The sequence below is a fragment of the Danio rerio genome, chromosome 8, assembly GCF_052040795.2.
Source record: "Danio rerio strain M-AB ecotype USA chromosome 8, GRCz13ab, whole genome shotgun sequence".
In the NCBI taxonomy this organism is placed as follows: domain Eukaryota; kingdom Metazoa; phylum Chordata; class Actinopteri; order Cypriniformes; family Danionidae; genus Danio; species Danio rerio.
The window spans coordinates 11598814-11623637 of NC_141028.1; the positions used below are offsets into that span (position 1 = coordinate 11598814).

At 33.7% G+C, this 24824-nt stretch overlaps 1 protein-coding gene across 17 annotated transcripts in view; it reads left to right on the forward strand.

Annotated features, from left to right (window-relative positions):
* The window catches only part of gripap1 (GRIP1 associated protein 1), a 99349-nt gene that overhangs the window by 10055 nt on the left and 64470 nt on the right, over window positions 1–24824 (forward strand). For 9 of the 17 annotated variants that reach the window (XM_087263921.2, XM_087263916.2, XM_087263915.2 and 6 more), the window contains 10 exon segments: window positions 405–561; window positions 675–811; window positions 5611–5659; window positions 5854–5924; window positions 6921–6968; window positions 7066–7097; window positions 10200–10247; window positions 11830–11929; window positions 12218–12295; window positions 22317–22409. In XM_087263921.2, coding sequence (XP_087120047.1) covers window positions 405–561; window positions 675–811; window positions 5611–5659; window positions 5854–5924; window positions 6921–6968; window positions 7066–7097; window positions 10200–10247; window positions 11830–11929; window positions 12218–12295; window positions 22317–22409 — 813 coding nt within the window. 17 annotated transcript variants of the gene reach the window in all.

Below are 24824 nucleotides of genomic sequence, written 5' to 3' on the forward strand. Positions count from 1 at the left end.
TAAAAAAAAAATAAAATGGTGCCTGTCAATCAATTTGGTGGGTGGGGAAAACCGCACTTCTGCGTCACCTTGCAGTGGGCCTCAAAGTCACTGAGATTGTAGTCCTATTTTAACGTCAGGAAAATTAAAATAAAAAAAAATTTTGTGTTTGTATCACTCCAGTATGACTATGTACACACTATCCCTACACACAGTTCTGTCCAAAAAGCTTACAAGAGTTGATTTTAATAATAGTTGCCTTTAAAAAAAAAATGCTCGGCTGTTTTAACCCAAATCTGGTTGAAACATGGACCAACTTCAAGGACCTTAATTTAACCATAATTTAAATTTAGGTTTAAAAAACCCCACTTGTGCATTGTCACTCCGGACTAATGTTTCTGACCGGTTGTGTCGTGCTGTTGTAGCTGTGTTCTCAGATCGAGCTGTTGGAATCAGAGAATCAAGGACTGAGGGATAGTAAAGGGCAGGAAAAACCCGCCTCCAGCCCTGCTTCTGCTCCAGTGGATGCTGAGCTACTGCGTCTACAGGCTGAAAACTCTGCCCTGCAGAAGAAGTTAACAGGTGAGTGGAGGTCATGCTGTCAGTCATCATGTGTTTTTCCTCACATGTACACTTAAAAATAAAAATGATGATCTTAGGGGGGTCCATTGTTATATTTTTGTGTGTCTTTGTAGCTCTCCAGGAAATAGCAGATGGTAATGGTGGAAAAGCAGCGCTCGTTGATGGATCGACTGGCACTAATGGTGTCCAGTCAGATGCCAGTGGTCACAGTAATGACTCTTCTGCCTCAGGAAATGATCAAACCGATCAGGTAATAGATAATGGGTTTTTAGTGTCATTGGATTGTTATGCTTGATCAAAAGGCTTCAGGTTTATTTACAACTTGGAAAACTTTTAACGTTTAAAAGCTGCTGTCAAGACTTGCAATGAAAAATCTATCCCTCTCTAATAGTTTTTGGGAGAAGAATATTTAAATAAAAAAATGTATTTAAATATAGAATATGTTAAGAACACTAACATTTTGTTTAAACATCCCACATTTTTGCTATGGTAATATTTGTTAATTTGTGGAGTAAAGAACCTTCTTAAATCATGGATGTTGCATAATATTTTAACGGTTTTTCCAGTTTTATGGAAAATAATACTGCTGATTCAGTTCCCTCAAAATAGTTTAATATAGTTAGAGAGTTGTAACAAGCATAAACATTTTTCATGGGATTTCACTAGAGCTGTGGTGAAAAGGGGATTAGAAATCAATTCTGCATCACTTTTCTTTCTTAAATCAATTCTCAGCGTAGTTTGTAACAGCAGATGGTGCTCTAGGATAGCCACATGCTTATAAAGATGAGCGATTGTGTGTTCGGCTGAATCATGTGTGTTGGGTTTTATGGCTTTTGATAAATATAAAACCACAGCTCGCATAATCACTCTTAGAGGTGTGAACCTTTACTGGTCTCACGGTTCGGTTCGGTTACGATTATCATGCCATCGATTCGGTTCAATTCGATATCTCGGTGCATCACGGTGCATTGACGATGCTTTCCATATATAGTGTTATATTTTAGGGGGGAGGCTATAACATGCTGTCCGTATAAACACACAGACACACAGCAACACACTGTCTCTCATTCAAACACATTCACAAACATAGACAGCATCAAACAAACAAACACGCACACACACACACACAAACAAACACACTTAAGCCCTTGCAACAGGGAGAGCTCGCACTGAGCGGAGCACAAAAACGAAAAAAATAAGCACTTTTCCGACGATCCCTTACAGAAAGCTCCTCTCAGCGCAAGCTCTGCCGGCTAAAATAAACGCAGACTGCGAGGGCTTAAACGGAGCAGTGCTCGTAATGTCGAGCGAAAAAAAGAAAGACAGCTGTGAAACATAACCAGCTTTGTCTTTCTGTAGGAAACACACTTTAGATCTTTTTAGGGTAAGGGTTTTTTGAGTTATTGCCGTCTATAACTGAATGTGTGTCAGGAAAATCGAAAACAAAACCAACTGAACAAAACAAAACCGCGCTCATTTCTGGCGCCCCACTGGATATACAGTGCCCTAAGCATTTGCCTATGGTGCCTATGCCACGGGCCGGCCCTGAGTTGGCTGAGTATTGTACATAACGGCGCTCACCTCCCTCGCGACAGAGTGCATAGGGGATAAATGACATCACAACATAATAACCGGTTATGGTTATTACTGAATCGATATCGAATTGTACGCGTCTGCATCGCGGTGCACCGAAGAAACAATTAATTTTGACACCCCTAATCACTCTTGTAATTTGCTTAAACATTTCCTAATTTTAATAATTATGTTAGGTTCAGGTGGTATTTGCAAGGAGTTGGATGCAAGAGAATTATGATGCATTTTGAAAATTCATATCTCAAAAAGTTTTTTTTAGGGATTTAGAAAATGAGACCAAAACTCTAGATGCATTTGATCTGATTTGAACTAATTCTTTATTATTTTATTCTATATTAGAAGTTATGTAAGATAAGTATAGTAATTATGCAAGAATTTTAAAATGTAACCCATTAACTTTTAAACAAAACTAAACCGTAAAATAATCACATTTTATAGACGGTGAACAAGTTTAGATGCATCATTTTAGCAGTGTTGACATTAATTGAACAGGAACAAGTATACTGCATAGAAATGTACTGTCGATATGTTATTTGAGCGGACTTGCTGTTCAGGCATATGTATATGATTACATGAGCAAAATATCTACAGAGCAGAATATTGAGTTGTTTTGAACTTTTACCAAGGCATGTGTGCAAACTAATCGACGGTATGCTTCATGGAAATGAATGGGTTTCATAGTGCATTGCTTTCCGTGTCTGGTGTGAAAGCAATTTACTCTTCGCAGTGATTGACTGGTAGGGGAGTTTAAACCTCTGCTTTTTTTATTCAGCTCAAATTTCCCACCCATTTTCCTCTCCGATGGAAAAACTAAATTCCATTTTCATCTGATAATTTTCCACAGCCAAACATTTAGTGCATACATAAATTTATTGTCACATCCAGACTTCACCACATTGTTTTGTGGTAATTTAAACAAAAAAACATTCGATCTAGGACATTTACTCTAGCTGAGCTGATAAATGGTGTGGCGTGCAGTTTCACATACATACCATTTATACGTCATTACTCATCAGTTCAGTAGAGCGGTGTTTGCCAACCCTGTTCCTGGAGGCACACCAACAATACATATTTTGAATGTCTCCCTTATTTGACCCATTAACTTCAGGTTTTAGAGTGTCTCATGTTCTAATGTGTTGCTTTAGGTTTGTTTGATTATGGAGAGGTTAAAAATGTGTACTGTTGCTGTGCCTTCAGGAACAGGGTTGGTAAACACTGCAGTAGAGGAACCAGTGTGCCCTCTAGCAAAGTTTTATAACACTGACAGGACAGAGGCTGCCAAATGCGACCAAATACTCGGACTCTGGAGTCCTGCATCTCATAAATTTGTACTTTCTTAGTAAACCTGGCTTTTAGAATGAGAGAGACTTTAAATTTAATGGTCACAGCCTCTACTGGAATAAGGGAAAAAATCACAGTGTAGCAAAACCAAGAATCTTAGATGCCATGATGTCTACACTGCAAGCCACAGTGGTTGTGAAGAGTCTTGTTATGTTTGTGGTAATTTTCAAGTTTTGAACAGTCTGCTATTCTCAAGCACCTTGCTAAAAATCTGAGTTTAAGTTTAAGTAAACAAGTTGCAGTCAGAGTATCCTAACAGTCGAGTTTCAGAAGCAATCAATTATTCAGCTGCGCAGTGCTGCACTCTTCATCTGGAGGAGCTTGTTGGAGTTCTCTGAGGTCATGTTTAATGCAGACGCTACAGATGCTGCGTGAACTGTGGCCAGACATTGCAGAGACACCACCATCAGCTTTTTTCTGTGAGGTCTGCCCAGTAAAGCTAAAGGGAATGTGAGGACAGTGAACTGGTGCCTGGTGTTTGACTACCACACCTCCGACATAATAAATATTCTTTAAGCATCTTATTTTGTGTAAGCAACTATACAGTTTTTAACAAAAAGTTTTAGGCCAACATTAAATCTGTTGTTTTACTGATGATAAAATGTAAGTATAAATGTTTTTTTTTTTTTTTAATTGAGATTACAGGGTGAACAAATTATCTTTTAGTTGACGTTTGGTTTGTTAGGATAAGGGTTAGGTTAGAGTTTGAATGATTTTTTTTTTTATTGTTTAAGAACAGGGAAAGAAATTGTTAGAGAGAACCTGTTTGTCCTGGCTTTAGCTGCAATTCTAACAGTGTTGAAAGCAATATTGTCTGAATTTATGGAATTGTGAAAGTTTAAAAATACATATAGATTTTAACTAGGCATGGGCCGGTATAAGATTCTAACGGTATAATATCACGGTGTCAAGGTATTGTGCTTAGTGCTCTAAAATAGATTCTTTTTAAAAGTCAGTGTAAAAATCAAATACTGTTTTCCCATTTGAACACATTATATTTTATTTTGGAAAACATTTAAAATATTTTGTAGCAGTAAACATGTCATGCTAAATAATTCAAATGAATCATTGACTTCTGCTGTCTTTTTTGTGTTAAAAAAAATAGATTTCTTCATAATTTAAAATGACATCTTTGGATGTCTTTTTTTTTGCTGGAGATACTGTTTGTTCTAAAAAAAAAAAATAAGTAAAAAACCTTACACACACCATAGGAACGGTATAGCTGAAGTTTTGCTAATTTTAAAATCTTGATTTTTCCAAACCTTGTAAACGTAACCAAAACCTTGAAAACGGTTATCGTCCCATGCCTAGCTTCAACCCATTATACCATTACTTCTGGAAAGGACTTCAGTGATAATAGTTTTCATTTTCACCATGATCATGATCCGCTAATTGCAGTGAAATCCTATTTGGAGAAAGAGTGGCCTCCAAAGGGTCCAGACCTGAATATTATAGAGGCTGTATGAAATCACCTTTTTTAATAAAGAGACTTATTAATTATCTATTGTGCCAAAAACAAAGGCCAACAAAGCTAATATAGTGCTTAGGACTTTTGCACAGTACTATATATGCAGTGTTTATACAACTCAGTTGACTAAAGTCAATGTGGCACAATTTCAAAGTGAAACAGAACATCCAGCATGTTGCATGGTAATAGATTTTTCTCTCAATTTCATTGGATAACAAAAAAGTAAGCTGTAAGGTTATTGGTAAATATTTTCCCCCAGCCTGCATGCTTTTGCTTGTTTAAGGGTTTGTTCATGCAAACCTGCAGGGAAGGGGAAAAAAACAGGCCTTGGGGTTTGTTTTTAAAGTTTAAACATCTTGATACACTATTATAAAAAAGTACATGGATGTGCTAAAATTGTATATATGCAATGTAACCTTTTAAGTGGTGGAGAACATTTTTACAATCATAAAATGATTATCATATTGTTACAAACAGCTGTAAACAGGATTCATTTGTTTCAAGATGCATAAAGTAAGCTGAAGATGCCATTACTTTCAATATACAAAGCATTTTTTTATTCAGTGTTACTTATTTTATGTAGCTTTTTTGTATGAAAATACTTTCATGTTAAAATCCTTTTTTATTTTGTCTCCTGTGTTTTATAGGCCGACCTGCAAAGTGTTAAAGCAGAAAAGCGAGAAAATGAAGTGAGGGGTGAGTACATTATTCTGACAACTTCCTTTTAAAGCTTTGACCTTATCAAGCTCACTGAAGAGTTAACTGAGTAGAACCAGGGATTTTTTTTGTCTTCTGGATCTTCATATAGCAGCACAATGTTATGAGTTTGACTGGGAACCAAGATATTTTCAGTGTTGGGTGTATTAATATCTGTTAACGTTTGGTTTCAGAGGTGGCATTAAAGCTTCAAACAGAAATGGAGGAGAAATGCTTACTGAGGGAACAACTCCAGACACTAGAGGTAAAAACATCACTTTTACCCTCTAAAGACGCAGGACAGCAGGAAACAGACAAAAGGACAAAACGCTAGGAGTAATTGTGCTGATGAGTGTGTATTTTTACCCTCACAGAAGGTGCTAATTTAGGACACATTCATTCTCACCTTGCACCAGAGAATACATTCATATTTGTGATTGAACATGTAAAATGTTTTAAGAGAGAACAGGACATTTTAAAATGTATTCAGAAATAAATAAATGTTTTTTTTTTTATTAAATAAAATGATATATTTTTAGGTTAATCTTTTTTAGTTTGTTATCTTTTGTCTATTTAATGTTATTATTTTATTATTATTTTAATATTATTTTATTCATTATTTGTTTATAACTTCCTTAATTATTTTTTAAACATTCAATTCACAGTGGCATACACATTTGGTCCAACATACATATACACAACAATAAAATACAAATTAAAAAGAATTTAAATTACAATCTACATAAGTCTAATCCTCTCCAATTTAAACATTTTCTGCAGAATTTATCTCTTTAAAATAATCCATGAAAGATTGTCAGATTTTGTAGAATTTGTCTTATTTTTTAAGAGACTCTTTTTTTTTTTTAAAAGACTTCTTTTTTGTAACTTTTCTCCAGTTCCAAACTTTTCAGTACATCCCTCATTAGATGTATATATGTAGAAGCTGTTTGCAGTTTAATAATATTAAACTTCTAGCTTGTAGACTGACAAATGGAATTATATTTTGTTCTGTACTGTATGTCAAAATCCGTAATTCCTATATTATTTTATTTTTTATATTGTTTTTCTTGTATTTTTTTTGTTAATCTTAAAAATGTATCTGTCTACAGTTCTTTTTAATTGACAGATTGTTTGATTTATCCATGTTCTGTACTAATACTAAAACACTTCTCTTTATGACTCTAGTTATTAACATCATGCACAGTCCTTTGCAAAAAGTTAGTTGAGGTGTGTGCTAAATGGATGTTTTTTTCATCTTCAGATTTCCAAGCAGGCAGAAATTACAAAACTACAAGAAGAAAGTGCTAAAGTAAGTGTCACATGTCCGTTTCAGTTTGTATTTGTGCTCACAAATAAAAATGCCAGTGTTGATATTAATATATATTTTTTCTTTTTTTTTAAATTAGTTGACTGATAAGTTAAAGAAAAAACAAGAGAGGTAAGTGATAGTTGTTTTGATGATACAATATGTTAAGCACTTCTCAATTTATATGTGCGTTCTTTTTTGTCATTTTTGCATATAATGTAAAACATTGATCCAAAAATCACCTAATTAATACAGAGACATTTTCTATTTACAGCTATTAAAATATTTGTGAGGTTGTTTTACAATTTTTTCTCTAGAACTCTTAATGTAGTTTTGAATAACACATTGCAAAAACTTTGCAAATGCTTTAACAACTTTTACAATTATTTATTAAGTGGTATAACAGTTTTAAAATGTTGTGAGATTTGTGTTTGGGTTATTTTGGATGTCAATATGCAAGTTAAAAGGTAAAAAAAAGTTTTTCTGATACCCTATATCTGACACATTTGGGGCTGAATTTTGTGTGATGGATGGATGGATGGATGGATGGATGGATGGATGGATGGATGGATAGATAGATAGATAGATAGATAGGTAGATAGATAGATAATTTTAATTTAAAAAAAGTATAACTGATATACAGTGTACTAATTTTGAATGCATTATGAGAGTTAAAAATATGTTTTTGCATTCTAACATGACAACTGATGTGATTTAATGATACCAGACTAGCAAAGCAATCCATTATATAAATGCATCTGTCATCTGTGGTTCATTTAATGCTTGTGAAAAAGTTTCTAGTCACAGAAAGCTGAATAGTATTTAACTGGTTATTTCGATATCATTATGTCTGTGTTAAATAAAAGTGCTTCTATTTGACTGCGCATAGAACTGAATTCTTATGCAAGTTTTTAAAAGCAGTATTCTTTTTATTTTTATTTTATTGGTCAAACTTTTTTAATGAGGGATGATGAGTGCACCTTTTAAACCCGCCTAAATCTGCAACTAGCAATGATTAATTGAGCGAGACAGTGATGGAGAGATTTTACACGAAACCTGCTGAAATATGGAGGAATGAAAGTTAACGACAGTATTAATGGATGATGTTCCATTTGAACACATTACCTCTTCAGGCACAAGATAAATGACTCTCAGTTCTCTGTTTAACTTGAGTCTACAGTACACTTTTCTTTAGTATAGTAGCCCTTTATAAAAGTAATGCACCATTCTCGATTTTTCATTCAATTCAATTCATCTTTATTTCTATGTAGATTGTGCCAAAGCAGCTTAACATGGATAAAGATAGAGAATAAAAGCCATATTATTTTAGATATTTTCGATTTAAATTTCATATTTATTTATTTATTTAATATTTTTAACAAGCTGATTCAGAGACCGATTTTTAGATTTATTTTACCTCCCCTTTTTTTAAATAAAATTGTATTGTGTAATTTTCCAGATCTGGCTTGCAGCTTGAAGGGCATCCACTGCGTAAAACATATGCCAGAATAGTTGGCAGTGCATTCTGCTGTGGCGATGCCTGATAAATAAGGGACTAAGCTGAAAGAAAATGAATGTATTGTGTAATCTCAGAGTATCACTGTTACAGTTTGACTTTAGGTTTGCTTTACTATGCTACATAATGCATGAAAATATGTCCGCGGTTTGATTACTCTTGCTAATAACTTAGACATCTCTATAGTGATAATATCCGAGAAGCATTATTCCAACAAAACATTACATTTTAAGTTGTTTATTCTGAAATAAACATTCTAAGCACAGCGCCTGTGATCGTACGCTTCAGGGAACAGCCAATGCTGATCACATCGATGTTTTCGTACATGTCAAAAGATTTAAAGGGTTAATTGTTTATTTTGTTATTCAGCGATTCCTCTGCATACCACTAGTGCGTACCACTAGGAGGAAGCCCACTTACCACACAAAAGCAGATACACACACATACGCACGCACGCACACACACAAACATGCACAAAAAACAACCATACAAGCAGGTACACACACACAAAACACACATATACACACACATATATATATATATATATATATATATATATATATATATATATATATATATATATATATATATATATATATATATATATATATACACGCACACACACGCACACACACACAAACCCAAAAACAACCATACAAGCAGGTACATACACAAACACAAAAAATAAACATACAAATAAACATGCACACACATACTCATTCAAGCACACAAATAACAAAAATACTCACATAAAGAAGCACATATACACACACAAAAACACACAAACATACATACACACACAAGCAGATACTCACAGAAGCACAAAAAACAAAAACACATTAACAGATATACACATACACACACTCAAACATGCATAAACACACACACACAAAAACAACCATACAAGCAGATAAAAACATACATTCAAACACAAACAGGCACACACATACTCATACAAGCACACAAATAACAAACATACACACAAAAACAAACTCACACAAAACAAACACACACACAAAAACAAACATACACACAAATAAACATATAAACAGGCACACACATACTCATACAAGCACACAAATAACAAACATACACACAAAAACAAACTCACACAAAACAAACACACAAACAAAAACAAACATACACACAAATAAACATATAAACAGGCACACACATACTCATACAAGCACACAAATAACAAACATACACACAAAAACAAACTCACACAAAACAAACACACAAACATACACACAAATAAACATACAAACAGGCACACACATACTTAGCCTACAAGCTCACAAATAACAAACTCACACAAAAAGACACACACACACACACACACACACACACACACACACACACACACACACACACACACACACACACACACACACACACACACACACACAGGGAGAAACGTATGGTGGCTGCTTGCACATTTGGAGCAAAAATTAAAAAGTTCTGGTCATAACATGATGACATCACCACTTGGGTTTCCATCCTGGGCAACTCAGCTGTTGCAGAGCGACAGTCACTATGTCAGAGTAATGAGTCTGAACATGAACGTGTTTAGCCGGCACTGGCTGTAGATGCTGGATCAGCACACACTGCACTGACTCCTGTCCCTGCTCAGGAGACGCTGCCTGTTATTTATCACTGCTGTGTGCTGCTTTTTTAAGGCCATTGAGGATTCAAGTCTCTTTATTCTTCTCTTATAGCTTCCAGCGGCTACAAGTCGAGAAGGAAGTACTTTACAATGACAGCAGGTGAGAGAGAGACAAACCCAAAAGGGCAGCTCAGCAGGGACTATCGTATGTTCTGTCTCTGTGTGTTTTAAAACATAGTTCTAGAAATGTATGTTCCATTTATTTATTTAATTTGCCCATGGTTTATTTTAATGCATAATTCTCACTATTAAACTATTAAGACTCTTAGCTCAGTACACCTCTTATTTGCTGCTTATTAATAATTAGCAAGGTAGTAGATGTGTTGAATTAGCGATTTAGAATAAGATCATACTTTATAAGTGGTATTAAACAGCCAGTATCTTAACAGCAAGCAGGTTATAAGCCAGTAGTTTATAGTGTGAATCAGTACTTAAACTAATTTTTATCTGAGGATGAATGCAATACTTAACTTGAAACAATAGGAAAAGGTTTAGGAATGTTTTTAATGAGAGAACCTTCTTTGCTGCAAAAAAGAGAAAGAAATGTGGGAAGATTTAAAGGGATAGTTCACTCAAAAATGAAAATTCACTCACTATTTACTTACCTTCAAGTGGTTTCAAACCTTTATAAGTTTCTTCTGCTGAACACAAAAGAAGATATTTTGAAGAAAGCTAAAAGCCTGTAACCATTGACTTCCATAGTAGGGAAATTAAATACTATGGAAGTCAATGGTTACAGGTTTTTAACTTTCTTTAAAATATTTTCTTTTCTGTTCAGCAGAAGAAAGAAAGACCAACAGTTTTGGAATGAGTAAAGGGCGAGTAAACGATGATACGCTTTTTCAGTTTTGGGTGAATGATCCCTTTAAATCTTACATCAGATTTATTTGTTTTACGTTTCATGTGTATTTAAGTGTGCATGGGAATTTTTGCATATTTATCTTCGAATTTAGGGGTGTTATGTGTTTAGGTTGTTATAAAGGATGTGATGTAACACTAAGTGAGTGCTGCTGATGCTAGGTGAAAATGAGAGAGGCCACATGTAAGAAAATAGTAATTTATTAAAACGTGTAAGAAAATAGTAATTTATTAAAATAATGATAAGAAACAATGAATTAAAAAAATTGGAATGTAAATAAATTGTTGCTAATAGAAAGAAATAAATCAAACAAAACAATCTAACTCGGGGGTCTCAAACTCAATTTACCTTGGTGCCACTGGAGGCCGAGCCAGGGTGAGGCTGGGCCGCATCAGGTTTTTGACAAGAAATTAACTATATTATTAATTATTAAATTCGAATTTGTTTATTTTTTTCATCTTATTTTGTGTTTATAAATAAAACTAAAGATATTTGAGAAAATTGAGATGTTTTTAACACAAAATAAGATGAAAAAACAAACCATTAAAAATTAATAAGAAAATTAATCATCTGTAATAAATAATAATAATTAGATTTACTGTTATCCGCTGTGCTGTTGTTGCAGAAAAAGCAGCAACACTGTGTTGTTGACATTTGTTGTGACTACTTATACATCATATATAAATATATGTAATGTTCATTGTGTGAGGCACTGCAAATATAATGCAAGTAGTGTGATGCAAATGACCCACAAATAACGGCGTAGACCATGCAATGCATTAGTCAAACTTCTAATAGCGTACCATGTATTTTCTTTCTACAGGACTAAAATTGATGAGATCCAACAGAGGAAAGAGGAGGAGCTCAAATCCATAAACCTTCGTGTGCAGAAACTGCAGACGGATTTAATGGCCGCCAACCAGGTGAGATCCGCTCGGGCCCGCCCTGCCAAAATCTGCAGCACTAAACCCCATTTGTTGCACATCTCAGAGGGCAATCGATGGATGGCCTCTAAGGGAGTATGATGATAAGCATTTGCAAACCCTTGGGAGTGGACTAAAGACTGCAGTCAGTGCTTCAGGATCAGTCTCTGGCACTGAGGCACATCTGCAGAGATTAATGGACCGTGGACACACTGCTGCATCCATCACTGTCATGCTAAAAATGCATTAAATCTTCCTGCTTGACAGTTTGTGTGTGTGTGATTTCAGAATGTGGGCGAGCTTAAGGAGCAGTTGCAGAGTAAACAGAAAGAGCATGAGATGGCCATCCATGCGCTCAAAGATCAGGTAGCCGTGTCTTCCTTCCTCTGATTTATGTGACCGCCAAATCCAGATTACTTTTTAAATGTATTCAGATGCTAATAGCAGTGTTGGGGAAAGTAACTTTTGGATGTAATGCATTACAATATTGAGTTACTCCCCCAAAAAAGTTACTTAGTTAACAGTGCACTTTACAATCATCATTTACCTCTTCAAAAGCACATGAAAAAAAAATCACAATAATAATCTGAGAACTTCCTGACGCCAGAGCTATACATGCCAAATATACAGATTATTGAAAGTTAAAACAATGTGTTTGCTGCTTTTGTACTTTTTGTGTTATTAGTGTAGTCAAATCACTGTCCATTCAGGTAATCCTCTTTTCCTTTGATTCAATGCATTCAAAATAACGAGAATACCTCCATCACAGATATGTAAGGCTCTGGGCTTCATTTTTATTTCTGTCTGTTTCTGCAGGGAATGCATTCTCTTATTGAGTACACGATTCAACGTGACCACCTTAATTTTAATTTACCAATTAATTTTTTTGTAAAGCAAATTAAGTTAAAACAGGCATTACATTTTTTTAAAGTAACTCAAATAATATTACTTGATTTTTTTTAAATATTTTTTTTTTACATAATGCATTTCTTTACTTGTTACTTAAAAAATTCTTCCTATTATTGCTCGTGTTAATGAGTTACCCTCAACACTGGCTACCTGTATTTTATTTTTATTTTTTTCTCTTGATTTTTTGTCTTTCCAGAGAATGATAAGTGAATAATAATAAAAAAAAAGTTTCCGAAATGAACAGTACTTTCTTAACCAATTGAACGTCATTTAAACATGCAGTGGTAGTTTTGGGGCGTACTCTCACTAGGCACGGTTGTCCCCCGTCCCTTCTCCCCTGACAGCCTGCACCCGCACTGCACCTTTACCTACTGAACTTGAGCGTGCTTACTTCATTGACTGTTCAGTTTAACAGGAAGAGCAGTGCTCTCGCTCAGGTCAGTAGATATTTCTTTAGTTATATCGTTTTAGTCGTTTTGGATGCAGTGACACGCAGTCAAATATCTTGCTGTACAGATCTACCACTTTTGATGCTCATAAATGTTCAAAGTCGTTCAGGTTTTTGGTGGTTTGCTGAAGGTGCAGCTGACGTGCAGCGAGGGGTTTCCATCTTTAATAAACTAATACAGTTCACGTTCATTGAAAAGTGAGAATGATTAATAAATCCATATGAAACAGTCCCTTAAAGTGACGTCGCGTCTGAAGTTTCGTGCTCAGGTATGCTTAGCACTTACACTACAAGCGTACCACGCTAAAGACCACACGAACCATGCTCTGGCACACCTCTTCCAACTGGGCCAGGGCCGGCCAACTGCATCGATGTGCCCGATTCGGATCACTCACACTTGTCAAACAAAACGGGAAATGCGCCTGTGCACAGTTCGAATAGCATAGTGTGAGTGCACCCTTAAAGTGTCCCGGTCAGTTTAATTTATATATTTCATCCATTGTAAAGTAAACAATGTAAATTGTTTATTTATAAACAATATATACAAATATATATATATGTGTATATATATATTGACCCCCTTAAATTTTTCAAATGTTTAACAGAGCAAGGAAATTTTCACAGTATGTCTGATAATATTTTTTCTTTGTAGAAAGACTTATTTGTTTAAATTAGGCTAGAATAAAAGCAGTTTTAAACAGTTGTTAAACACCATTTTAGGGTCAATATTATTAGCCCCTTTAAACTATATTTTTTTCTCGATAAACTACAGAACAAACCATCATTATACAATAACTTGCCTAATAACCTGCCTAGTTAATAATTAACCTAGTTCAGCCTTTAAATGGAATTTTAAGCTGTATAGAAGTGTCTTGAAAAAAATCTAGTCAAATCTTATTTACTGTCATCATGGCAAAGATAAAATAAATCCATTATTAGAAATGAGTTATTAAAATTATTATGTTTAGAAATGTGTTAAATTGTTTACGTTAAACAGAAATTGGGGAAAAAATAAACAAGCGGTTTAAAATATTCAGGGGCTAAATTCTGACTTCAACTGTGTGTGTGTGTGTGTGTGTGTGTGTGTGTGTGTGTGTGTGTGTGTGTGTATATATATATATATATATATATATATATATATATATATACATACAGTAGAAGTCAGAATTATTAGCCCCCTTATGATTTTTTTTCCCCTCTTTTAAATATTCCCAAATAATTTTTAACAGAGCAAGGAAATTTTCACAGTATGTCTGATAATATTTTTTTTAATTTAATTGTTATATATTAATTTTAATTTAATATTTAATTTTTTAAAACCCATTTTTGGGACAAAATTATTAGTCCCTTTAAGTAATTTTTTTTTTCCGATAATCTTTAGAACAAACAATCTTTATACAATAACTTGCGTAATTACCCTAACCTGCCTAGTTCACCTTTTTAACCTCGTGAAGCCTTTAAATGTCACTTTAAGCAGTATAGAAGTGTCTTGAAAAATATCAAGTAAAATATTATTTACTGTCATCATGGCAATGAGAAAATAAATCAGTTAATAGAAAGAGGTTTTCAAAACTATTATGCTTAGAAATGTGCTGAAACATATATATATATATATATATATATATATATATATATATATATATATATATATATATATATATATATATATATATATATATATATATATATAGATAGATAGATAGATAGATAGGAGGAAAGATTGTTTTAGCACATTTCTAAGCATAATAGTTTTAAAAACCTCTTTCTATTAACTGATTTATTTTCTCATTATGCTTAGAAATGTGCTGAAACAATCTTTCCTCCTATATATATATATACATACATACACACACACACACACTCTCACACACACACACACACACACACACACACACACACACACACACGCACAGTAATACAAACAGTAATGGTAATATTTCGCATTGATTTCACTGATTTTCACAGTTCTTAGAATCATTAGTAAAAAAAAAAATACCTGCTTTCTTTTGCCTGTTCGCTTTGCTGGAACTGGGAATGACATTAGTTCAATGAACTAAATAAACAAATAAATTAATGCAATGCGAAACACCAGCATAGTTTTAAAAGTGTTAAAGGATATGTACATTCCCAGTCTCTTTCAGACCCTTGGTTCAACTGCATTGCCTGTGTGCAGCCAATGAATAATATAGACTGACACTTTTGGTTTACGAAGTTTCAAGCATCAGTTCAGAATCTTTTTTCTTTTTTTTTCCAAATAACTAATTTTATCTCACACTTAACAAACTGTTTACATGCCAAAATATGAAAGGTAATATCCATAAAGCATAAAAGGGCACTTTGACTATAGTATAAACTGCAGATTGCGCTAGTACTCCATTCTAAACATGGCTAAAGGCACTAATAGAAGCAGGTAGAAGATTGATTGTCGGTTAAAATGTTCCTTTTGTATTTCTTTTAATGTTTATTCCATCACAGATGGTCATTAGTGCATCTCCAGAGAATTAATCTGCAATTTCCGCATCTGCTGGCTCACTGTTTACTAACAGGCTTATAAATGAAAGAAAGCAGACAGTTAATTTGCATAAATTGAGTGAGATTTTAATGATAATAGGGCCTACAGATTCAATTAAATAAACCGTAAAAAGGCTCATGTGGGTATTGTTATCAGTGTGAAACACAATTACGTTTTTATTGTTTTGCTGTAAAAAAAAAAATCAAATAATTGGAAACTGGACTTTTTTTTTTAAGGGCAGGATTCTGGTTTATGATTATTTACTTGCATTTGTTTGCTGCTTTGCTTGGAAAGCTCTTTTCAGTCCTAAAGTTAATTATTCTGTTAGTTCAACCTGAAAGGAAAGTTCAGTTTCATTTTATTTACTATTATTTAATTCCAAAGCTTTGTTGGAATGTTTGACTTTACTTTAAGCTTTAAGAGAAGCAGTTTAATTTTGTACATTTTTCTCTCTATATTTAAAAAATATTGATGATAGCAAATGATGTGTTATGCTAACCAGTGTTTGGCATGTTCCTTTAAAAAAGTATTTAGTTATAGTTACTAGTTACTTCTTACAAATAGTAACTGAGTTAGTAACTGAGTTACATAATTATAAAATTAACAAATTACTATTATAACTATTGTGCTACTTAAAAAAAATCTAATTTGTCAAATGACTATAACATAAATATAAAACAGTGTACACTAATCTACACTATTTTAATCTTGTTGTGGGACAATGTGAAAGTCAATCATCGAATTCAACAAATCACTAAAGCATTATATTATTACTATAGTTGCACAATAAAACACAATAGATGGTTTAGAACTTTTTTTCAGAATTATTTTGTTTAATTCTTTCTGAGTAATATGTGTTTGCGATGGAGAAAAATCAAGTTTATTCACTTTTACATCGTGGCTTTGTCTTCTCCTTTGGTAACAGCACATGTTATCACTTTCATTCCTAGCCACTAATTTTGTGGTGGCATGTGACGACGTGAGGTGCTTCATTAAATTAGAATTACTTTTTTATATGATCACCGACGCAGAGAGACTCATTTATACCTTTTATGCTTATATTTTCAGTTTGCAAAAGCTACCTTTGAACTTGTTGTATTTTCCATCAGTCTGACTCCTGGTCGTTGGTGTGTGCGACTGACTGTGCGTGTGCTTTATAGAAATATTTAAGCCAATCATCACGTTTTCAGTTACACCATGTTTACAGACACACCAATCATCATCACTGGATGGTTATAGGTCCCACCCCAGCCCCAGAGAAAGAGAGGTTCTATGGCTTAGACAGACGCTGCTTGCATAAAAACCTCTTCAGTGTTCTCAATTATAGTAATGTGCATTTTTCATTGTTTTTTTAATGGCGTTGTAACGGTGTAAACAGTAGTTCAATTGATTACTTGTTAGGTAATAAAAAGGTAAAAAGGTATCGCTGTTAGTAACAACATCTATTTATAGTGCTGTTATTCCCATCACTGATGGTAACAGATGATTGTGTGCTACAAATTACATTCATAATAGTAATATAAAACTGTGTAATAAAACCAGCTCGTAGGACATTTGTCCACTGAAATCATATAACTTGTTAGAGAAACCATTGTTATTTTGGAATCTTCGACATACTACAGTACATAACTTTTTCGTAATTCATTTAAATCTTTGTTTTTTTTTACTTTTTAAAATTTATTTGCGTTAAATATAGGTTTAAATATATATATATATTTGTATAAAAATATTTGTTTAAATATGGGTTTTAGAATCTTTTTTTTTGTTTATTTGCATCAAGGTAAATTAAATTTAATAGAGAGAAATAATTCCTTGGAAACTAGCTGAAATAAATAGTTTTTTTTTCTTTATTTCTACACTGTATTTTGTTTCACTTTATTCAGTGTATTTATATAGACCAGTTTGAGGGATGTAAAGAAAAACAATGGTCCCAACATATTTCCTGTTTTACACTTTTTTTTTTAATTTCTATATACTGTAGCTTCTGAGAATCCAAAAAGAGCAACATATTGATAAATAATGTTATGATAGCTGTTTTAACATTAAGTTATGGGTAAATTGCCTCTTGTTTCAAAGTTATAAAGTAGTTTAATAACAAGTAGGAAATGTTCATGGGCCAATGACATAATCACACTGAAATTGTCTATATGCATAAGTAACAGAAGTGGTTTTAGTTTTTAATGGTTTTAGGTTTTAGTTACCTTTAGTAATCCTGTAAGAAACAGAGTAAAACTCATATAGACAAATTGTTATTTGATTGTCCGCTCATCCATTTTTCAGCATAATTTCTTTTTGTTTTAATTGACTTTAATGTTCTATTTGTAATATGAGCTGCGCCCGCTCTTTCCTTTTTCCTTGACTCATTGAATCTTTGTGTGTGTAGTGTAAATCCAGCTATCATATACGAATCCCTTTAAAAAGATGATTATTCCTTACATTTATAAAGTGCTTTTCTGGATACTCGAAGCGCTTTACATATTTTTGGGGGGAATCTTCTCATCCACCATCAGTGTGCAGCATCCACCTGGATGACATGATGGCAGCCATACCGCTCACCACACACCAGCTGATTGGTGGAGAGGAGACAGAGTGATGAAACCAATTGTGATATGGGGATGGTTAGGAGGCCATGATGGACGGAGGCCAGTGAGCAAATTTGGTTAAACCCCTTCTCTTATTCAAAAGACATTCTGGGATTTTTAATGACCACAGAGAGTCAGGACCTCGGTTTATCATCTCATCCGAAAGACGGCGCTTAATGAGCAGTATAGGTCAATTATCATCCTACGTCACTCATGACATCAAACGGGTTCAACCGCACATACCGGTTGCAAAAAAAAAAACGATTGCAATAGAAAACTTTTTACTGCACACCACACTGCTTTAAATGCCAACCGCAGACGTCTCTGGCTAAAAGCAATAATAAGAGCTGAACGGAGTGAGGACCTATTTGAAAATGCTTGACTCTTCAGTTCTTGTTTTATATCAGGAAAGTTCACACTATGCTGAATCATACACATTACTCATTTTTGATTGCAGCAATGATTCCAGTTAAATATGGTTAATTAAACTGCGGACACTGAATGCTTACAATGAAAGGTAAAAATTTATGTTCACACACCCTCCCAGGTAGGTGCAAATTGCTGTCAGAAAATGCAATTGTTTTGCTCGTTGATGATTACCTAAGCCTTGTATAGTTCCCTTCACTATACTGGGGTGTTTGGACTCACAGATACCGCAGGTTGAGCGCCCCCTGCTGGTCTCACTAACGCCACTTTTGGCAGCAACCTAGCTTTCCTAAGTGGTCTCCCATCCAGGTACTGACCAGGTGCAGCCCTGCTTGGCTTCAGTGGGCGACCATGTGAGAGTTGCAGAGAGCCAGCTCCCGGCTATGCGATATGATGCAAGCGGGTTCACAAAAAATCAGATACAGTCACAAAATTAAGTTTGACCATCAAGATCTATATTGTAAATGCAGCAAAATGTGTTATAATATAAATTCAGAAGAACTGAAATCTAGTTTCTAGTTGCAAATTTAAAACTATTATACACTAGGTTATTTATTTTACCTCAAGTAAATCAGGTTTGGAGGAGTATGAGGTTGATTAAACTGTGCTGGATATAATTTTTTGGCTGAACCATCCCTTTAATAGGAACCAGGAGAGCTCTTTACTGTGACCCAGCGCTCTCTTTCTGTTGATAGCGAACACTTTGGGCTTATGTAGAAGTTTCTAGAAGTTTATAATTACCCAGAGAGCAGCCTGTTTAATTGAGCGTTTATGGATGGCGGTGCTCAGGATCGGCTGAGTAATTAAGGATTAGTGGGGCTCAGTGCAGGTGACTTAGGGCCACACAGGCTTCACAAGGGGCCCCTGAGGGAAGAGCCGCTTTTCTATGGCCCTATACTGCAGGTCCTGCCATCACAAAAGTCTTTCAGCTTCTCTGTGAGGTCAGAAATCTTAATTAAAGCGCTGCCTCTAATGAGCATCGGGCAGATAAGATTGAAGAGTCTGCTTGTTCTGTTTTCTGTTCTGAACTGCTTGACTGGGTCTGTTCTGTTTGACCTGGAGTTTGTAACTCGGCCTGTTTTCTTTTCTCTTCTTTTTTCTTGTTTTGGGCTTGCCTTTTTTTTCTTGTGTCTTTTCTCATTCACTCTCTCTGGGTTCATTCTGACTGTGCTCATCTGCTGCATTGCTTCTACTACAATCACTCAATGCTGCTGGACATGTCTTCATTAATCCCTCACATCCTTTACTTTTTCTTATGTTCTGTTTCTGATTGCTGCCCCTTTTTTCTCTTAATTTTCTCTTCTTTTTCACTCTTTTTCTTTCTTTTATTTTTCTCTGTTGTTTTCTCTTCTTTTCACTCTTTTCTTTTGTTCAATTGTTTGACATTTTTTTTCTTTTTCTTTTTTTTACTCTTATTTTTTCCCTTTTTTCCCTGTTCTTTTGCTTTTCTTTTCACTCTTTTCTTTTAATTTGTCATTTTTTGTCTTATTTTTTTCTTTTCTTTATCTTTCTTTTTCACTTTTTTTCTTCTGCTCAATTATTTAACATTTTTCTTGTTTGTTTCTTTTATTTTTTCTTATTTTTTACTCTTTCATCTTATCTGTTCTTTTTCTCATTTTTTCATGTTTTCTTACCTTTAATTTTCTGTTTTCTCTTTTTTTGCTCTTTTCTTTTGTTTAATTGTTTTGCTTTTTTGTGTTTTTCCTGTCTCTTTTTTAAATTTTTTTTATTTCTTTTTCACTGTTCTTTCGTTCAATTGTTTAAAACTTTCTTCTTTATTACTACTTTTGTCCTTAATGTTTTGCTCTTTTTTTACTCTTTTTCATTCTTTTATTTTTCTCTGTTGTTTTTCGTCTTTTTCACTCTTTTCTATTGTTTAATTGTTTGACATTTTTGTATTTTTTTGTTTTTTTTCCTTTCTCTGTTCTTTTTCTCTTCTTTTCATTCTTTTCTTTTTTTTTCTTTTTTACTCTTCAATTTTTTACATTTTTCTTCTTTTTCTACTTTTTTCTTTTAATTTCTCTATTCTACTCTTTTCTTTGTTTTAATTTACTGTTCTTCTCTTCCCTTTCATTCTTTTCTTTTGTTCAATTGTTTGACATTTTTTATTATTTTTCTGCTTTTTATTTTTATTTTCTCTGTTCTTTTTCTCTTTTCACTTTTTCTTTTAATTTTCTATATTGTTTTCTCTTTTCACTCTTCTTTTGTTCAATTGTATGACATGTTTTGAATTTTTTTTTCTATCTTCTTTCTCACTCTCCATTTTCTTTGGTGTTTTCTTTTCTTTTGTTGAATTGTTTTACATTTTTCTTCTTTTTTTCTTTTATTTTCATCTCTTTCACTCTTTTTTTTCATTTTCTCTTTTACTTTTTTCCTTTTCATTTATTCTTTTCCTTTATTTTCACTCTTCTTGTTTAATTGTTTGACATTTGTATTGTTTTTCTGCTTTTCTCTTTTTCCTTTCTATGTTCTTTTTCTCTTTTCACTTTTATTCCTTTAATTTTCTCTGTTTTCTCTTTCACTATTTTCTTTTGTTCAATTGTTTGACTTTTTTGTATTTTTCTTTTCTTTTTTCTTTTCTTTTTTATCTTTCTCACTCCATTTTCTTTGGTGTTTTCTCTTCTTGTTCACACTTTTCTTGTTCAATTGTTCAAACATTTTTCTTATTTTTCTGCTATTTTCTTTCTCTTTATTTTCTGTTCTTTTTTCTTTTCACTTTTTATTACTTTTTTCTGTTTTCTCTTCGCTCGTTTCTTTTGTTCAATTGTTTGACGTTTTGTTATTTTTTACTTTTTTAAATTTTCTGTTTTACTTTTTGAGAGAAATTTTCTCTCTTCTTTTGTTTGACTTTCTATTTTTCTTTTCTCTTTTTTTCTTATTTTCTATCTTCTTTCTCATTTTGAAATTTTTCATTTTGATATTTTTCATTTTCACTCTTGATTTGTTCATATTCCCACTTTCCCCTTATTTGTTTTTTACTCTTTCTTTTTGGCTTTTATTATGTATTTGTTCCTTTTTCACATTTTATATTTTTATTTCTCATATTAATATGTAATCTTAAATTATTTTATGTAAAATTTAAAATGTAATATTCTTGTTAATGTTCTCCTTTTTGTTTGTTTTCATTTTTTATTATTTTGTGTTTAATTTGTTTCATTCTTTTAATCTGTATTTGTGCTTTTATTTGATTAAAAAAACTCTTCTTGTTCTTGTTTCCTTTTGCTCTTTTTTTCTATTGAAATTTGTTAATTTTTCTTGTTTGTATTATTTATTTAATATTTGAAATGTTGCTTTTTTTCTCTATTCTAATATTCCTTTTGTTTTCTTCTTTTTCGTAATTTATTTTCTTAATTTTTAAATCATAATGCTTCGGCTGCCTGCTCATTTGTTCTTTCATGCAATCTTTCATTTGTTCTTTACTTTTTCGCTCTTTCATTTGGTGTTGCTTTTCTCTCTTTGTTGGCTGTTTTCTCTCTGTCTCTGTCGGTGTTGTGTGTGGCGTAACTGCAGGTCGCATGTCAGAGCGCGGTCAGTCAGGAGCAGGTGGAGGGCATGCTGAGTGAAAACGATGCTCTCAGGACAAATCTAGCAGCTCTAGAACAGGTACCAGATCCTAATACAGCATTACAGACTTCATCAAGCCCAGTTCAACCACTGCATCATCTTCACCTGGTCACCATGTCTGATTTAACACACAAGCTCTCGGTAGAGTTAACTGTCAAAGCACAAATACTAACACCACTGTCATCCACTAAACCAGGGGTGCCCAAACTTGTTCCTGGATGGCCGGTGTCCTGCAGATTTTAGTTCCAACCCCAAATAGACACAGCTGAAACGGCTAATCAAGCTCTTTCTTTGTATACTAGAAACTTCCATGCAGGTGTGTTGAAGGAAGTTGCAGCTTACCTATGTAGGACATTGGCCCTCCAGGACCAAGTTGGGGCACCCTTGTACTGTCTTAAACTAAATGAGAAAATAACTATTTACAACATGTTGGTCTTTCACTTTAACTAATTTTCACTCTCAAATGTTAAGTCTCATAACTCATTTGTGTCCATTCCATCCAGGTTGAGATGCATATAGATTTATAAGGATGTCATAGTTTTAGTAATGGAAAGATGCTTTAAGTTTTATTTTAAGACCCTAAAATTAAACATAAAAGTAAGAGATTTAATAAAAAAGTAAAGACGACAAAAAATTTATGTTACTTTAACTTGTTTTAATTAGTTAATCAGGTTTTAACTAAGTTTTTTTTTTCAGTTATACAAAGTTTAATTTAATATTTTCAGTCTTTGATTTCTGTAAGTTGAGATGACTAAAAAAGATAATTTGATTCAACTAAATAATTTAGGCAGCATTTTTTTTCAGTGCATTTATTTATTGATTTATTTTAGGTTCTTTTGTCTTTTTTGGAAATATTAACTATTATATATACACTTACCGGCCACTTTATTAGGTGCAGCTTCCAACAGCTTGTTAACACAAATTTCTAATCCGCCACAGGCAGATGGCAGAAACTCAGTGTAATGCATTTAGGCATGTAGACATGGTCAAGACAATCTGATACAGTTCAAACCAAGCTTCAGAATGAGAATGAAAGGTCATTTAATGGACTTCAAACATGACATGATTGATGGTGCCAGACGGGCTGGTCTGAGTATTTCAGAAACTGCTGATCTACTGGGATTTTTACACACAATCATCTCCAGGAGTTACAGAGAATAGTCCGAAAAAGAGAAAATATCCAAGGAGTGGCAGTTCTGTGGGCGCAAATGCCTTGCTGTTGTCAGTGGTCAGAAGAGAATGGCCAAACTGGTTCCAGCTGATAGAAAGGCAACTGTAACTCAAATAACCACTCGTTACAACCGAGGTATGCAGAAGAGCAACTCTGAACACACAACACATCCAACCTTGTGACAGATGGGCTACAGCAGCAGAGGAGCACGCCAGGTGTCACTCCTGTCAGCTAAGAACAGGAAACTGAGGCTACAATTCACACAGGCTCACCAAAATTTGACAATAGAAGATTGGAAAAACGTTGCCTGGTCTGATGACTCTCGATTTATGATTACCCATCTTCTGCTAGCAACTTCCAGCAGAGTAATATGACTTGTCATAAAGCGTGTATGATCTCAAACTGGTTTCTTAAACATGACAATGAGTTCACTGTACTCAAATGGCCTCCACAGTCACAAGTTTCAATCTAATAGAGCACCTTTGGGATGTGGTGGAACAATGGTTCACATCATGGATGTGCAGCCGACAAATCGGCAGCAACTGAGTGATGCTATTATGCCAAAATTGACCAAAATCTCTGAGGAATATTTCCTACCTTGTCGAATCTATTCAAAAATGGGCAAAATAGGGGTCAACTCTTTACTAGTAACGTGAACCTAATAAAATGGCAGATGAGTGTACATTTATTCATTTTCTCAATCTCTTACACTTTTGAGACTAAATTTTTGTAATAAACATTAAACATTGCAGCATTAATGCCAGGATTTCATATGAAAGCCAATGTTTATCCATGAAAAAAAATTTGTAAATTTCAATCCATTACCTATTTGTGAGCAACGCAGATATATTAATCTTGAAATAAATATAAATAATTTAATTTGCACGTGAGGCTTATTTTAATAACACTACAAAGACTAATTGGTTCAACCCTGATTGATGTTTTTTAAAAATCTTCCACAATTATCATATTAATCTTTTTGTTTGTACTTGTGCCAGCCTGAATTAGTTCATATATGTCCACACATACATGCATGTGCACATATATGTGTATTGCATCATGCATGATGGTTTATTTTTAGCTTGAAAGCACTCATGGGTACGTTTAGATTGATGATGGATTTAACATTGTGCTGATCTGCACTTCTCTGCTGTTCTCTAGTGCTTTTCAAGCTTCCTAATAATTCTCCTTTTGTCTTCTGTTGGCATTTTTTTTCTCATCCATACACTGACCGAAGCAGACTTAATTCAGTTGATCTGGGTCTCTGAAACTCTCTGTGTGTG